The sequence below is a fragment of the Suncus etruscus genome, chromosome 3, assembly GCF_024139225.1.
Source record: "Suncus etruscus isolate mSunEtr1 chromosome 3, mSunEtr1.pri.cur, whole genome shotgun sequence".
NCBI classification, from domain to species: domain Eukaryota; kingdom Metazoa; phylum Chordata; class Mammalia; order Eulipotyphla; family Soricidae; genus Suncus; species Suncus etruscus.
In genome coordinates, this window is record NC_064850.1 from 120,897,902 (window position 1) to 120,914,657 (window position 16,756).

At 49.1% G+C, this 16,756-nt stretch overlaps 1 protein-coding gene across 1 annotated transcript; it reads left to right on the plus strand.

The window, feature by feature from the left end:
- The first annotated feature begins 554 nt into the window (after positions 1 to 554).
- Positions 555 to 10,835, plus strand: MGARP (mitochondria localized glutamic acid rich protein). Its single transcript, XM_049770874.1, has 5 exons — positions 555 to 642; positions 1,091 to 1,183; positions 5,359 to 5,462; positions 7,001 to 7,094; positions 10,147 to 10,835. Exons 1-5 carry the CDS (start codon positions 555 to 557, stop codon positions 10,833 to 10,835), a joined length of 1,068 nt encoding a protein of 355 aa, XP_049626831.1.
- The last annotated feature ends 5,921 nt before the right edge of the window (positions 10,836 to 16,756 follow it).

Below are 16,756 nucleotides of genomic sequence, written 5' to 3' on the forward strand. Positions count from 1 at the left end.
TATAAAGTGTTTTGGATAGTCAGTGAACAAAAGCTGACTGTGAAATGCCTGCCACAACCTGACGTTAAAGGATTCCTGGGGCTGAAGTGATCTAGTACAGCGGGGAAGACGCTTGGTTGCACCCGGCTGACCCGGGTTTGATCCCCGACACCCCATATGGTCCTCAAGCTCATCAGGAGTGATCCATGAGCGCAGGGGGATTGAACCCGGGCCAGCTACGTGGAAGAGTGGCGCCTCTTTTTTCCTTTAGAGCGGGGCGGGGGTTCGCTTATCCTTTCCAGCCAGGCGATGCATAGATGCGCCAGTCTGGAGATCCAGCTCTGGTAGCTCCAGAGCTACCTGTCCGTCGGGGCGGGGTCTATAAGTAACTCCGCCCCTGGGCGTGGTATACCTGTATATGGGGGCGGGGTTTATATAGCAAACCCCTCTGTGGGCGGGGCGTCCGGGATAAGGGCGTGGTCTATGAGTAGCCCCACTTAAGGGCAGGACCAGCAGGTCCCCGTACGGGACACGGGCATCGCGGTGTGCAGAGACTCGGGACCCGTTGGAGCATCATGTATCTCCGAAGAGCCGCCTCCAAGACCCTGGCGCTGACGATGACCCTAAGGGCGCCTCCCGGACCCGCTCCGCTCAGGAAGGACGGTGAGATCCCGGAGCCTAGACGCCCCTAAAGTCCGTGTGGAGGGAATGGAGGCGGGTCAAGGGCAAGACGCCCCAAGGTTTTTGCAAATTTTTAGAAGTCTGAAACTTTCCCGCGTGGCTGCAGAATCCCGGGTCTCCGGGGTTTCTCGCCTCTTGGGCTCGAGCAAGGGGCGCAGCCTTAGTTTCTGCATCAGTAGAATCTAGGGGCGGGGGGACTATCTACTACCGTGCAGGTGGGGAGCTGAGGTCCCTGGGGGGGGGGGAGTGCCCAGCTCAAGCTTGGGTTACTCCAGAGGCCAAATTAGGCTGCCCCATCGCGCCTCTCTCCTTGCTTGGTGAGAAAGCAGAGCCCTAGGTAGGTACGGGTCCGAGAGAGGGGATGACCTGCCGGCAGGAGGAGAGGAACTCGCGGGCGTCGGGCATCTCCCGGCTGCGACATGGTGTCTAGGAAGCTCCCGCACAGCTGGAGCTGTCCAGCGGCGCTTCTCGGTGCGCTGCGTCCCGGTCTGTGGTACAATGGGTCTGGCCCGCAGCGTGGACAGTACACAACGAGCTGGAGTTCGAGGGCAGCAGGAATCACAGCTGGACAGGGGAGTGCAACGGGCAGCGCGTTTGCCTTACATGCAGCTGATCCCGGTTCCATCCCTGGCCCCGCATATGGCCCCTGCACCCGTCAGGAGTAACATTGTCAGGAGTGATCCCTGAACACTTTCAGGTGTGATCCCAAGGCCCCTTCTCCACGACCCCCAAAGGAGGCAAGGCCCCCCGGCATGGTCTGCTGCATTCTGGACACTATTCTCTACCCGACTTGTGCCTTCTGACCTTGCCCTTGACCTGCGCTGGCCCCAGCCCCTCTGGAACCTTCGCCCACCCTGATCCAGGAGTGGCTTTGGCCCCAGTTTGCTTGCAAGACTGGTGGAGTGGCGGCCAACGCCCATCGCTGCCCACCTCACAGCGCCTTTCTCCTGAAACGCTGGTGGGGAGTTCCGGGAAAAGAAAGGCGTCTGCATTTTCCTTGATCTTTAAGCCAAGGAAGATAGGGCAGTTTTCTTCATTGAATCACCGAGAAGCCTTTACAGTGAATTTCTGAAAACAACAGAGCTGTGGTGGTAGGGAGGGGTGGCAGGGTGATCGCTGAACAGGATGCAGGTGACATAGCCCAGACCCATATCTTCACACACACACACACACACACACACACACACACACACACACTGGGGCTCAGGGCCACAGCCAGAGCTGCTTCCAGTCCAAGGATCACTCCTGGAAATGCTTAGGGGATAAAGAATGTGAAGGGTGCCAGCACCCTCCTGCAGCCTTTCTTCTAGCCACTACCAATACACTTCTAAATCCGCTTCACCAACATTTGTTCTTTTCTTTTGTCTCTCCCCACCCCTATTTTTTGGCCAAACCCAGCAATGGTCAGGGGTTTCTTCTGGCACTCGGGAGTCACTCCTTGCGGTGCCCTTATGGGATGTTGGAGATCAAACCCAGGTCAGCTGTGTGCAAAGGAAATGTCCTACCTGCTATACTGTCTTCCTCTTTTGATTTTAAAACATGTAATTACTAACTTAATTTTTTATGCTTGTTTGGACCACACCCAGAGGTGTTCAGTACTTACTCCTGGCTCTATGCTCAGAGATCACTTCTGATGGTGCTCAGGCGACCATCCGAGGTGCTGGAGTTGACATCTGGTTAGTATGTGAAGGCAAGTGTTCTACCCTCTGTACTATCTGGCCCCAAAAATAAAACTTTTGGAAAAAAATAAAAACATGAAAGGGATCCGAGAGCTAGTCCAGAAAGTAAAGCACTTGACTTGTAAGTGGCAGCGCTGGCTGACCTGGGTTCAATCCCAGGCTCTTCAGTTGGCTTCCCAACTTTGCCAGGAGTCACTCCTGAGCACATAGCCTGCAACTGCTTGTTCCCAGAGCTGCCAGATATGGCCCAGCCCCACCAACAAAGAAACAAAAACTCTGAAAACAAATGATCTTTTTAATTTCCTACTCCTAAGATTTGTGGTCAGGGCTAGAAATATCATACTGTGGATAAAACACTTGTCTGGCACATACAGCTTTGATCCTTGGCATCTCATAGGGTCCCCCAGGCAGGAGTGATCCATGAGCATAGAGAGTCAGGCATAAGCCCTCAGCATTGCCAGGTGTGGTCCAAAAACTTAAAGTAAAAAATTTGCAAATGAGTATCTTTGGAGATTTGCCCTCCACAGAGGGGTAGCTGCTCTTGCTGCCCAGCCCACTCTCCCTTTTCTCTAGCTTACAATTCTGGCAGCAATTTTTTCTCCCACCTAATTTCCTTCAAAATTCCAATCCTAGGGGTTGGAGAGATGGTACAGCAGGTAGGGCATTTGCCTCAAATGTGGCTGACCCACGTTTGATCCCAAGAACTACCAGGAGTAATTCTTGAGTACAGAGCCCTGTCGGGTGTGGCCCAAAATCTAAACAAAACAAGTATTTTACCCTGTCTTTTCAATTTTGTCCATCACCTTGAGCAACTGACTGGGAGTTTTTCGGTTGCATTTTCATGTGTGAGCACAGCTTCTGCTTGCTTGAGTCACGGCATCTGTCAGAACATATTACAGTGATGTGTGTAAGAATTTGCTCCACTGGCCCTGCCCTCAGACTCCTGAGATTGGGGCTCTTCCATCTTCCACCATATCCTCAGTGCCTCTCATAAATGCCAAACAGCATTCAGCTATATTTGTGGAGTAAATTAACTTGTCTCTATTTTATCTTCAAAATTAAACATGAGATCTTAGAGCTTTTTTTTTGTTTGTTTTCAGACCACACCCACACTGTTCAGGAATTACTCCTGGTGTTTCTGGGGGGATCAAATTTGAGTTGTCCGAGTACAGCTGTCATTCTATAGGACTGGGAGCAAACCAAGTATTATTTCAGCCCGCCTGGCATGCTCCATTCTTTTTTTTTTTTTTTTTTTTTTTTTTTGGTTTTTGGGTCACACCAGTGGTGCTCAGGGATTGCTCCTGGTTCTGAGCTCAAAAATTGCTTCTGGCAGGCACAGAGGCCCATATGGTATGCCAGGATTTGAACCACCGTCTGTCCTGGATTGGCTGGTGCAAGGCAGATGCCCTATTGCTGTGCTATATCTCTGCCCCCCACGCTACATTCTTTTAGCTTGAATCAGTTCTTGGTTCACAGAGGAGAAATATTTTCTCAACTGTAATTCCGTAATTCTTTTTTTTTTTAATTTTGTAGTTGTTGCTATTGTTTTTTGATGTTGGTGATTTTGGGGCCACATCTGATGGTGCTCAGGGCTTATGTTTAGTTCTGCACTCAAGGATGGATCCTGGCAGAGCCCAGGGGACCTTATGGGGATTAAACCCAGGTTGGCTGCATGCAGGCCAAGTGCCCTCCCGCTGTCTAATAGCTTGTCCTTTAGATATGATTCTGGTTTTTTTTTTTTGTTTGTTTTTTGGTTTTTTTTTTGGTTTTTTTTTGGGCCACACCCGTTTGATGCTCAGGGGTTACTCCTGGCTGTAGTGTGCCCAAACCCACCCATTTCTGGGAGGGGCTTGGGGACCGGATAGTAGGTGTAACCCTACCTGCGAGCCCCTCCCATTCCTGGGAGGGGTCTGGAAAAAGGTAGATAAGGCATGGACCAAGGGAATTCGGGCCTTTTGGCGCTTTGCCCTTTCTGCGCTGCTGGGCGCTCTGAGGAAGATGGCTGAAAGGAGTTTAGATGCAGGGCCAAGAATAACTAGTGCTTGAAAGGTTATGAATAGGCCACACACACGTGGTGGCTAGGGCTTGAATAAAGATGATTCTTCCTAACGCCTGACTGTGAGTGAGTGATTTCACCTGGGCCTGGGACTCGCCGACTGCATGGAGGTTGCAGAGCCACGTGGGCTGGATGGCATCCTCCACCATCCAGCCCCATCGTTATTTATTTAACACAACACTGGCTATGTGCTCAGAAATCGCCCCTGGCTTGGGGGTACCATATGGGACGCCGGGGGATCGAACCACGGTCCTTCATTGGCTAGTGCTTGCAAGGCAGACACCTTACCTCCAGTGCCACCTACCCGGCCCCGATTCTGTTTTTTTTTTTAAACTTTATTTATTGATTTGGTTTTTGGGTCACACCCGGCAGTGCTCAGGGGTGACTCCTGGCTCTGCACTCAGAAATCACCCCTGGCAGGCTGAGTGACCCTATGGAATGCCAGGAATCGAACCAGGTTCTTCCTGGGTTGACCGCATGCAAGGCAAATGCCCTACCACTGTGCTATCTCTCCAGCCCCAGATGTGATTTTTTTTTTGTTTTGCTTTTGGTTTTTGGGTCACACCTAGCAGCACTTAGAGGCCACTCCCAGCTCTACATTCAGAAATCGCTTCTGGCAGGCTTGGGGGACCATATGGGATGCTGGAAATCAAACTATCATCCTTCTGCATGCAAGGCAAATGTCCTACCTCCATGCTATCTCTCCAGCCCCCCAGATGTGATTTTTTTAAAAAATGGTTTTGTGGGGGCCGGAGAGATAGCATGGAGGTAAGGCGTTTGCCTTTCATGCATGAGGTCATCGGTTCGAATCCCATATGGTCCCCTGTGCCTGCCAGGAGCAATTTCTGAGCCTGGAGCCAGAAATAACCCCTGAGCACTGCCGGATGTGACCCAAAAACCACACACACACACAAAGATTTTGTGGAAGTGACAGACCTTACAGGGATTAAATTTGCTTTCTAGCATCTCTTCGCTGGATGTCAGCCAACAAGTTCCTGGGACCCCCTGGGTCAAACACGATCTACTACCTGGTTGTAGGGGTCACCGTCAGTGCTGGTGGATATTATGTAAGTATTTAGGTAATCATGATCGGGATGCAGAGAGGCTCACAGGGCTGGGGCACAGCTCTGCATGCAGGATCTCTAGGTTTAATCCCTGAAACCTCTTGGTTCCCCAAGCACCATCAGAGGTATTCCTGAGTACTATTATGGAAGTGACCCCTGAACACTGCCAGCTGAAAAGAAAAGAAGCTAAATTTGCCCAGGTGGGGGTTTAAAGTGCTAGAGGGAGCCTTGGTAAGCAGGAACCCTGAGTTCAGTCCCTGGACCACTTAACTCTTTAGAACTGCTAGGGAACAAACTGTGAGCACAACTGAGTGTGGCCCAAAATACCTCCGAGAGAGAGAGAGAGAGAGAGAGAGAGAGAGAGAGAGAGAGAGAGAGAGAGAAGAAGAAGAAGAAGAAGAGAAGGAGGAGGAGGAGGAGGAGGAGGAGGAGGAAAGAGGAGATAGACGGGTGTTTAACTGGCCACACACTTGGCTTTGGTTCTGGCTTTCTCTGTCTCTGTATGTCTTCCTGTCTGTCTCTGCCTCTGCTGGACAGTCTCTTTTTGCTCTCCTTGACCTTTCATTCTTGAGCACAGATTGTCCCTGAGCACTGCTGCTGTCCCAGGGCTGTTGTCCTGCACAGTAGAGCTGGCAATGTCAAGAACTCAGGGCACCCTTACTGAACCTGCCTCTGTGACTGCCACAGCGCCCCTGGGAAACACTCAGGTCTTGGTGCTGGAGTCAGTGTCATGATCCTCCTCAGACTTGCAGGTCCCGTTCCCATGAGAGTGTGGGTGCCCAGCCCTGGATTGTGGCACTCTATCAAGGGCTTCTTTGGCATCAGTGCTCCCTCTGAGGGGTTCAACTTCCACATTTTTTCTATCTGACTTTGGCTATAAAATATTTGCCCTTGAGGCTAGAACAATAGCACAGTGGGGAGGGCATTGCCTTGGATGTGGCCAACCCAGGTTTGATCTCTGGTATTCCATATGGTCCCCTGTCTGCCATGAGTGATTCCTAAGTACTGCCTGGTGTGACCCAAAACAAACAAACAAACAGATTTTCCCCTTACATTGCCTTTTGTTTGGTTGATTTTGGTTTTGGGGTCACATCCAGCGATGCTCAGAGGTTACTCCTGGCTCTACACTCATGAATCACTGCAAACAGTGCTCAGGGGACCATATGGGATGCCAGAGATCAAACCCAAGTTGGCCATGTTTAAGGAAAACACCCTTCCTACTATACTATCATCCAGCCCCTCTTCCTTTTTAAAACATGTTATGTGGGGCCAGAGTGATAATACAGCGGTAGAGCCTTGCATGTGGTCGATCCGGGATGAACCCAGATCTTATATAGTTCCCACCTCCTCCCCCAGCCTTCCAGGAGTGATTTCTGAGTGCAGAGCCAGAAGTAGCCCTGAGCACTACTGGATGTGGTCCCCCCACCAAAAAGCATGTTATGTGATGCTCAGGCTTTCAAATAGCAGCTTAGTGGGGTCCACCTGCTTTCCATCCGGGGCATTGCACCCACATTCAAGTGGCCACTTGCCTTTATTTTCAGACCTATAAGGCGCTCACTCCTGACCATGTCAAGCATGTGGAACCTGGGACCGATTGGACTGGAGATGCCTCAGAGGAGCCACAGCTATTCCAAGGTAAATCAAATTGATGACTTGGTTTTCCAAGGTTCTTGCCCTCTGATTCTCAGAAAACAGTGCTTTCTTTCAGCTTTTTTGCTAACTTCTTTGCTAACTGAACTGAAATGGTTCTGGTCCAATCCGAATCTCTTCAGAGCCTGCCGGCCTAGCCCTCTCAGAAAGGGAAGGCAGGAGGCCTTGGAGGATTTTGTAAAAGGGGATGTTGCTTGTGCTGCTTCCCAGCTGCGTAGACTATCATGTGCTCATGTTTCTTTCTTTCAGACAAGTATTTCTCTTAGCAGGTGGAACACACATTTCCCTCATTTTTTTTTTTTTTTGCTTTTGGGGTCACACCCGGCGGTGCTCAGGAGTTATTCCTGGCACTGTGCTCAGAAGTCTCTCCTGGCAGGAGGCTCGGGGGACCATATGGGATGCCATCCTGTATTGGCTGTCCAGGGTCTGTCCTGTATTGGCTGTGTGCAAGGCTAACTACCTACCGCTGTGCTATCACTCTGGCCCCATTCCTCATTTTTTGTTTACACTTTGACTGCTTGGGTTTTGGGTCATACCCAGCAGTGCTCAGGGCTTACTCTTGTTCTGTGCTCAGGGCTTACTCCTGGCAAGATCATAGGACCATATGGGATGCTTGAGATAGAACCTGGGTTGGCCATGTGCAAGGCAAACCCTCTATGCACTGTACTATCTCTGAAACTCCTGTGGCTTTTTATTTTGGAGTGGGCCACTCCTAGTGGAGTTCACAGGTTACTCCTGGCTCTGCACTCAGGGATCACTCCTGGCAGGGCTTTTGGGGAGACCATATGGGTGCTTCAGACTAAATCTGGAGGAACTATGTGTCAGACTACCCATTGTACTACTTCTTTGGCCTGTTTCTTTTTTTTTGGGGGGGGGGGACTGCCACACCCTCAATTGCTTGAAAGTTGCTCCCAACAGTGGTCAGGAAAACATGTAGTGCTGGAAATTGAACCCTGACCTCCCACTGTGAAGCAACCCAATGTGCTTAGCCTCTTACCAGTTCAAGTTTTGCTTTTTTTGTATTTTTGTATTTTGGAGGGATGCCACACCTGATGATGCTTGAGTTACTCCTAGCTTTGTATTCAGGAATTACTCCTGGCAGTGTTTGATTGATCGAACCCATGTCCGCATGCATGCAAGGTCACCTGCACACAAGGCAGGTGCATACCCACTGTGCTATCTCTCTAGACCCCAGTTTAAGTTTTATGTTTTTTTTCTCTTTAAAATCTTATTTTTTGTTGTTGTTGTTGTTGTTGTTGTTGTTTGTTTGGGAGCCATACCCGGCAATGCTCAGGGGTTATTCCTGGCTCTGCACTCAGAAATTGCTCCTGACAGATTCGGGAGACCATATGGGATGCCATGGATCGAACTGGGTTGGTCATTAGCAAGGCAAACGCCCTACCCACTGTGATATTGCTCCAGCCTCAAATTTTATTGTTCTTAAGCCCCTTTTCTTTTCTTTTTTTATTTGGGGGGGCACATCTGGCAATGCTCTAGGATTACTACTGGCTCTAAGCTCAGGAATCATTCCTGGTGGCTCAGAGGGATCACAGTTATGCTGCAGATCAAACCTGAGTCAGACATATGCAAGGGAAGCACTTTCTAACTCATTAAACTCCTTTTCTTTCTTTCTTTTTTTTTATTTTTTATTTTTATTTTTGGGCCACATTCCTGGCTATCCATCCTGGATCAGCTGTGTGCAAGGCAAATGCCCTACCACTGTGTTATTGCTTGGGCCCCTAAACTCCTTTTTTTTTTTTTTTTTTTGGTTTTTGGGCCACACCCAGCGGTGCTCAGGGGTTACTCCTGGCTGTCTGCTCAGAAATAGCTCCTGGCAGGCACAGGGGACCATACGGGACGCCGGGATTTGAACCAACCACCTTGGGCCCTGCATCGGCTGCTTGCAAGGCAAACGCTGCTGTGCTATCTCTCCAGGCCCTAAACTCCTTTTCTTATGTACTATTTTAGTCAACACGCATAATGGCCCCATGTGGCATAAAAGTATCTGTGTCCCCACTCCACAGATGATGAAGCCCAGCCACATTAGTGACTCCATGTCACTGGTAGCTCCTCAGCTGCCTTGCTTCCCATGCAATCCTGGGTGTTGTTCAAGGATCACTACTGGTGAGGTTCAGGGTGCTAGTTAAAACCTGGTTGGCTACATGTAAGGCAAGTGCCATATCTTCTGGACAATCTCTCCAATCCAAACAGATTTTTTGTTTTGTTTTGTTTTGTTTGTGTCACACCTGGTGGTACTCAGGGGTTACTCCTGACTGCATTCAGAAGTCGCTCCTGGCAGGCTCCTGGGATGCTGGGATTGGAACTGTTGCTATTCGGGGTTGACCACGTACAAGGCAAATACTCTACAGCTATGCTATCACTCCTGCCCCCCAAACAAATTTTTAAGTTCAGTAGGTATAACAAAGTTTATCGGAGAAGCAGATCTCCCTCCCTCACTGCCTCCCACACTCCCAGAATGTCCAGTAACACCAGTTCCTTCACCTTCTGGAGGCCTTGGGATTGATCTTTAGGTCCATAAGGTGTCTCCTTTTTAGTTGTTGTTGTTGTTGTTGTTGTTATTGTTGTTGTTTTTGGGTCATCGACAGCACTCAAGGCTGAGCTCAGTAATCACTCTGGCAGGCTCTTGGGACCATATGGGATGCCAGGGATCGATCCCAGGTCAGCATCGTGCAAAGCAAAGGCCCTCCCCACTGTGCTATTGCTCTGGTCTCCTTTTTGAGATAGCTCAGAGATTCAAGCAGTTGCTTTGCATCCTTCCCACCTGGTTCCAATCCCTAGTACCACATTAGGTTCCTGGAGCACCGCCAAGGGTCATTCCTCAGCACAGATCTAGGAATAGTCTCTGAGCATTGCAGGGCTGGTACCTCCTTTGCCTGTCCTGTGCATGTGGCCCTTGCTCCTTGTACTTAGCCGACCTCTGGGGAACGTCCATGGGATTGTGGTCTTGACATGTCTTCAGGGCTCCAGCGGGTTTTGTGTGCTTGAGACTCACATTGTGCCCTCACCACCTGCCTAGGTCCCACTAGGAGCGAGGCCCCAGCTGAAGAAGCTCCTGCAACACCTCCGGAAGTCATAGCCCGTGAAGCGCCGGCAGGTGCAGGGGGCATGAAGGGGGCGGAGACCCCACTGGGCTCGGAAGTGAAGTTGGTGAAGCCAGAGGTGGAGTTGACGGTGCAGTCGGTGATAGAGCCGGTGATAGAGCCGGTTGTGGAGTCGATGGTGGAGCCGAAGTTTGAGTCGATGGTGGAGCTGGAGGTGGAGTCTGCGGAGAAGCCAGTGGTCGAGACCCCAGCAGAGACCTCAGTGGAGCAGATGATGGAGATGGAGTCGGTGGTGGAGTCAAAGGTCGAGCCAGTGGTGGAGGTGGAGTCAATGATGGAATCAGTGAAAGAGTCAATGGTGGAACCGGAGGAGGTGGAGTTCATGATGGAGTCAGTGGAGAAGTCGATGGTGGAGCCAGAGGTGGAGTCACTGGTGCAGATGATGGTGGCAGAGTCCATGGTGGAGTCAGCAGCAACATTTGCTCCTGCAGATGAAACACCTCCAGAAGAGGGCAACCCCCCGGCTGTCAGCCCTGAGCATTCTGCCAGGGCAGCTGCTGCTGAGGCTGGAGATGGCATGCAGGATGCGGAATGGGAGGCCCCTGGGTCTGAGCTGGAAACCACAGTCAAAGTGGAACCCCAGCCCAAGGACCCTGAGATCTGAGCGAGCTTCCCAGTGGGTCCCAAAGAGCTGCGGTCTGGGTGTGGTTGTTTTTTCTTTTGGGACCACACCCAGTGGTGCTTAGGGGTTACTCCTGGCTCTGTGTTCAGCAATCAATCCTGGAGGGCTCAGGGACCCTATGGGATGCTAAGAATCAAACCAGGTCAGTTGCATGCAAGGCAAATGGCCTTCCCACTGTACTATCATTCTGGCCCCCAAATTTTCTTTTAAGACTGTGTGTGTGTGGCTAGAATTAATGTGCTCGAAGAGGATGGTGTCTCCTAGGGCTTAGCTGAGGTTTCCATGCATGGCTGTGAAATTCTTCACAGCTTTCAGCTCTCTCTCTCTCTCTCTCTCTCTCTCTCTCTCTCTCTCTCTCTCTCTCTCTCTCTCTCTCTCTCTCTCTCTCTCTCACTTTTGGACTACACCAGGTGACGCTCAGGAGTTACTCCTGGCTATATGCTCAAAAAAATCCCTCCTGGCTTGGGGCACCATATGGGACGCTGGGGATCTAACCAAGGTCCATCTTTGGTCAGCCGTGTGCAAGACAAGCGCCCTACCATTGTGCTACTGCTCAGGCCCCATCTATCTATCTATCTATCTATCTATCTATCTATCTATCTATCTATCTTCTCCTCCTCCTCCTCCTCCTCTTTTTGGGTCACACCTGGCAGTGCTCAGGGATTACTCCTGGCAGGCATGGTGGACCATATGGGATGCAGGGACTTGAACCACTGAACCACCATACGTCCTGGATTGGCTGCATGCAAGGCAGATGCCCTACCGCTGTGCTATCTCTTCAGCCCCAGCTTTCAGCTTTCTATTTAAATTGTAGATCAGAGGGATCCAGCTTCTAACCCTTACTCACGAGTTTTGATCTTGGTTCATTTAAAACAAGTTAGAGAAATTTGTGGGAAGGAAGAGACAGATCAGAAGTGACACAAGTCCTGGGCACTTGGATGGTGGTGAAGGGTCAGTAACTTGGTACAAATCTGTCAATATTAGCACTAATGGGACCGGGTTCCTTAACCAACAATAAAATACATAAAATGTAAATATCTTTAGTGATTTGAATTTTTTTTATTTGTTCAACATAATCGATTCATTGAGCAGCCTGGGAAGACTGGTGTGATGGTGGAGTAAGTTGAGGTATCCTAGTGGGTGCTGTGCAAAACCTAGTAGTGAACCAGAACATTCCCTCTCAGGGACTGGAATTGTGCCCCCACCAGCTCACAACTTATCACTGGCAGCTTCAGTGTTATAAAAGGTGCAGCTCATGGGGCCAGAGAGATAGCACAGCAGGAGGGCTTTCTGAGGATGGATGGTGGTTCCAATCCTGGCATCCCATATGGTCCCCCGAGCCTGCTAGAAGTGATTTCTGAGAGCAGAGCCAGGAGTAACCCCTAAGCGCTGCCTGGTGTGACTCAAAAACAAAACAAGGAAAAGGTGATGCTCTTTGTGGAGAAAAGTTCACTCCCCAAGGCTATTCAGGGGCTCTAGGATAGCTGGTTCCTCTGTGAGAGTGTTTTTTTTTGAGGGGGGCAATACTTGGCAGTGCTCAAGGGTTACTCCTGGCTCTTCACTTCTGGCGGTGGTCAGGGGGACCATATGGGATGCAGGCATCAATAATAATGGGATGCATTATTATTTGCTGTTTGCTGTTTGCAATGCAAGCACCCTACTCTTTGTAAACTCTCTGGTCTCTGAATTTCTTCATCTTACAAAGGAATTTAGGGGGGCAGAGAAATAGTACAGTAAGATACTTGCCTTGCCCGTAGTTAACCTGGGCTTGATCCCCAGAACAGCCTAAGGTCCTCTGAGCCTTATCAGGAATGATCCTTGAGCACAGAGGCAGGAGTAGGCTCTGAGCACTGTTAGGTATGGCCCAACTTTCTTCCACCAAAAAATGATCCCAAAACCTGGGAGATTCAGATTATCAAGTTGTTCTTGGGTTATAGACTGAGGCAGTCCAGAGCAATGCAGTCATGACTGGAATAGATGGCACAGCATTGAGATCTTTCTTTCTCTCTTCTGTAGCTCTGAAAAAGTTTACAGCCAGGAGCTTTAAACAATAGATCTGTGGTGGCCACTAGACCAGAAAGCTATTTTCTTTTTAGTGTGAATTTTTACTCACAAAGTTCAGCAGATTTTTTCCACTAGTTTTGGAGAACTGAAGCTGGATTTAGAGAAGATTTGTTTCTGAATGTGTTAGTGATTTCTGTGCCAAGTTTTTGTTTTGTCAAAGATAACATCTGGTGACCGAAGGTAACACTGTGTGTTATATATAATAAAGCACACTCTGGGACAGAGGCATAGTATAGTGGGGAGGGCACTGGCTTTGCATGCAGGAAAGCAGGGTTTGATCCCAGGCACCCCACATGGTCCCCTGTCAGGAGTGACCTTGAGTGCAGAATCAGGAATAGCCCTGAGTGCTCTGGTGTCACCCCCAAACAGTAAAACAAAAATCAGTAACATTAGTGAGTTAGAGATTGAGATTTAGAGATCTGTGGACTGTTTCATATAGTAGAATATTATAAACTACAGTTATTTGACTTTTTGTTTTTAGTGCCCAGAGTCTAATCAGGGCCAGTTTGGCTATTTGGCTTTGTTTTCTTTGTATATCAGTCACTGGCAGAGTTTTCCAGCTACTCCCAGAGCTCTGTGCTTGTGAATTGTTCTGAGTTGTTTATTGACTAACATGGAACTGGGTTTGGGAATGGAAACTGAGAATCCCAAATACCACATGCTCAGTGAGTGTGCTCAAGCTGCTTTCTGGCCTGTTGGCCATTGATTTGTTTTCTTTACATTTTTATTGGCCATTTTATTAATTAATTTTATTATTTTTAATTATTATTATTATTTTTTTTTTTTTGGTTTTTGGGCCACACCCGGCGATGCTCAGGGCTTACTCCTGGCTGTCTGCTCAGAAATAGCTCCTGGCAGGCACGGGGGACCATATGGGACACCGGGATTCGAACCAACCACCTTTGGTCCTGGATCGGCTGTTTGCAAGGCAAGCACCGCTGTGCTATTTCTCCGGGCCCTATTTTAAATATTTTAATTCTTTCTTTAATGCTACTTATTTTTTATTTTGGGTCACATCTGGCAATGCTCTGGGTTCTTCCTGCTCTTCACTCAGGAATCACTCCTGGCAGTGCTTGGCTAGCCATATGGGATGCAGAGGATCAATTCAGGTCAGCTGCATACAAGGACTTTACTTGCTGTACTATCTCTCTGGCCCCATGTTGCCCATTTTTGACTCATAAAATACAGCATGGGCTAGCGTGATAGCGAAATGGGAAGGGTGTTTGCCTTGAATGAGGTCGACCTGGATTTGATCTCTGGCTTTCTAAATGGTCCTCCGAGCCTGCCAGGAATGATGTCTGAGCTCAAAGCCAGAAGTAACCCCTGAGTGCTTCCCCAACCCCAAACAAAGAAGCAAACAAACAGAAACAGCAGGCTTTATGTTTTTAATGTTAACTTTTTGTTTTGTTTTGTTTTTGGGCCACACCCTATGGCAGCAGTGCTCAGGAGTTACTCTGGGCTTTGAGCACAGAAATTGCTCCTGGCAGGCTTAGGGGACCATATGGGATGCTGAGGATCAATCTGGGTCTATCCAGGTCTGCTGCATGCAAGGCAAACACTCTACTGCATTCCAGCCCCAATGATAACATTTTATTTTATTGGGGTGTCACACCTGGTGCAGCATACAGGGCAATATATATAATATGTAGTAAAATCCTTAACCTCTACACTATCTCTCCATGCCCCAACCCTTCCCCCCCAAATCCCACCAATTTCTTAGAATTGAAGCAAAATTTATTCCAGTCTTGGAAAAAAGGAGAGCTGGTTAGCTTCACTAAAATGATTATAACTTCTTTTTATTGTTGTTGTTTTTTGGTTTGGGCCATACCCGGCAATGCTCAGTGCTTACTCCTGGCTCTGCACTCAGGAATCACTCCTGGCAGTGTGCAGGAGACTATATGGGGTGTTGAGGATTGAATCCAGGTCAGTGTGTGCATGGCAAGTGCCTAAAATTTGTACTATTGTTTCAGCCCTCACTTTTTTTTTTGTCTCATTCAGCAGTGCTCAGGGCTTACTCCTGGCTCTGCCCTCTGGGATCACTTTTGGAGGTGCTCAGAGCAACAATGCGGTGCTGGGGATTCAAACTGAAGTGGATCTCACCCATCCCCAGTGTCCCATTCACTTAGCTCTCTTTGACTTCCCCCTACCCCATCCTCTTTCTGTCTCTTTGGACTCCGGAGTCCCAGGAGGTCAGAGAGGCCCAGAGTGTATCCCCAGACAGACAGAAATAATCTCCTGGAAGACTTGTTTTTCTTTGTTCCTTTTTCTTTTTTTTTTTTTTTTTTTTGGTTTTTTTTTTTTTTGTGGTTTTTGGGTCACACCCGGCAGTGCTCAGGGGTTATTCCTGGCTCCAGGCTCAGAAATTGCTCCTGACAGGCACGGGGGACCATATGGGGCGCCGGGATTCGAACCGATGACCTCCTGCATGAAAGGCAAGTGCCTTACCTCCATGCTATCTCTCCGGCCCCTCTTTGTTCCTTTTTCAAGAACACCACAGACATTCCTTTCTTCTCCCCTTTGGCGAATTTCAATTAAAAAAATTCCTTCCCTTTAAAATGGCTTGAAGATATTTGATCATCTTCCAGGTATTTTCTTGAAGTAAATTTTCTATTGGTTTAGGTTTTTATTTCCTCCTCAGGCCACACCTGACTGTGCTCAGGGATCACTCATTCCTGGCAGGGTTTCAGGGGACCCTCCAAGTGCTGGAGATTTAACCCAAGGCAAGCTCTCTTTCTGCCCCCTGCTGTACTATCTCTCAGGTTCCCCCTAATCTCCTGCTTTCTTTTCAGAAATGTGGGGTGAGGAGAAAGGGAAAGCCTTGTGACTGAGGTCGCAAGTCCAGTCCATACAATATCTGACCCCCCAGCCCTTGCTGGGAATGACCCCTGAGCAACCCCCAGAGGGACCTGCATCTGGATGGGGAAATATCTCAAAGGGATGGAAGGCCCCAAGTTTGATGCCTGGTGATCCCTGGAGGTGGCCCTAGTGGCCTTTGTACTAGTATCAGGGCAAGTATTGTAGAGAATGACTCTTAGCAAAATAATGCCACCAAAAAACCACCGTTCTCCCAAAGAAAGAAAATCCAAAAGGGGCCGAGCTCCCCAGCATCTCATATGGTTCCTTGAGCCTGCCAGGAATATTTCCTGAGCACAGAGCCAGGAGTAAGCTCTGAACACAGGGATCAGTCTAGGTGGGGCTGACTTGGGAGACTCTACCCACATGTTCAGGACTGTAAAATAAAAATACCCACGAGTTGGTGAGACCACCCCAGGCACTGTGTTCCTAATCACTTAGGCTGACGAGTCTGATGAAGCAGGGTAGCAGCAGAGAAATAAATCCAAACCAGTCAGCAAAAGATATTCATTGGAGTCAGCCTGCTTTTTGCCTCATGGCTTTTCTGCCATATGCTCCCTCTGTGCTTGTTCCAAAGCCAGAACAGCTCTCTCTTTATTATCCAGAACCAAATCCACCAGGATGGGGGGTAAGGTCCTGTAATCCAGGTGGACTTTTACATATTAAAGGAAGAGCTTCTGGAGTCAGAGCACAGCAGTAGGGCATTTGCCTTGCACGTGGCTGACCCAGGACGAACTTGGGTTCAATCCCCGGCGTCCCATATGGTCCCCCGAGCCAGGTGCGATTTCTGAGCACATATGAGTAACCTCTGAGTGTCACTGGGTGTGGCCCAATCCCCCCCCCCCCAATAAATAAAGAGATTCCTGTGAAGAGGAAGTTGGGTGGACACCTTTGTTTAGGATTTTAGCTAGGTTCACCTTACAAGGACTGAAGCCAGCTTGTCTATGTGCATGGCACACACCCTCCCCACTCTCCAATTGCTCCAG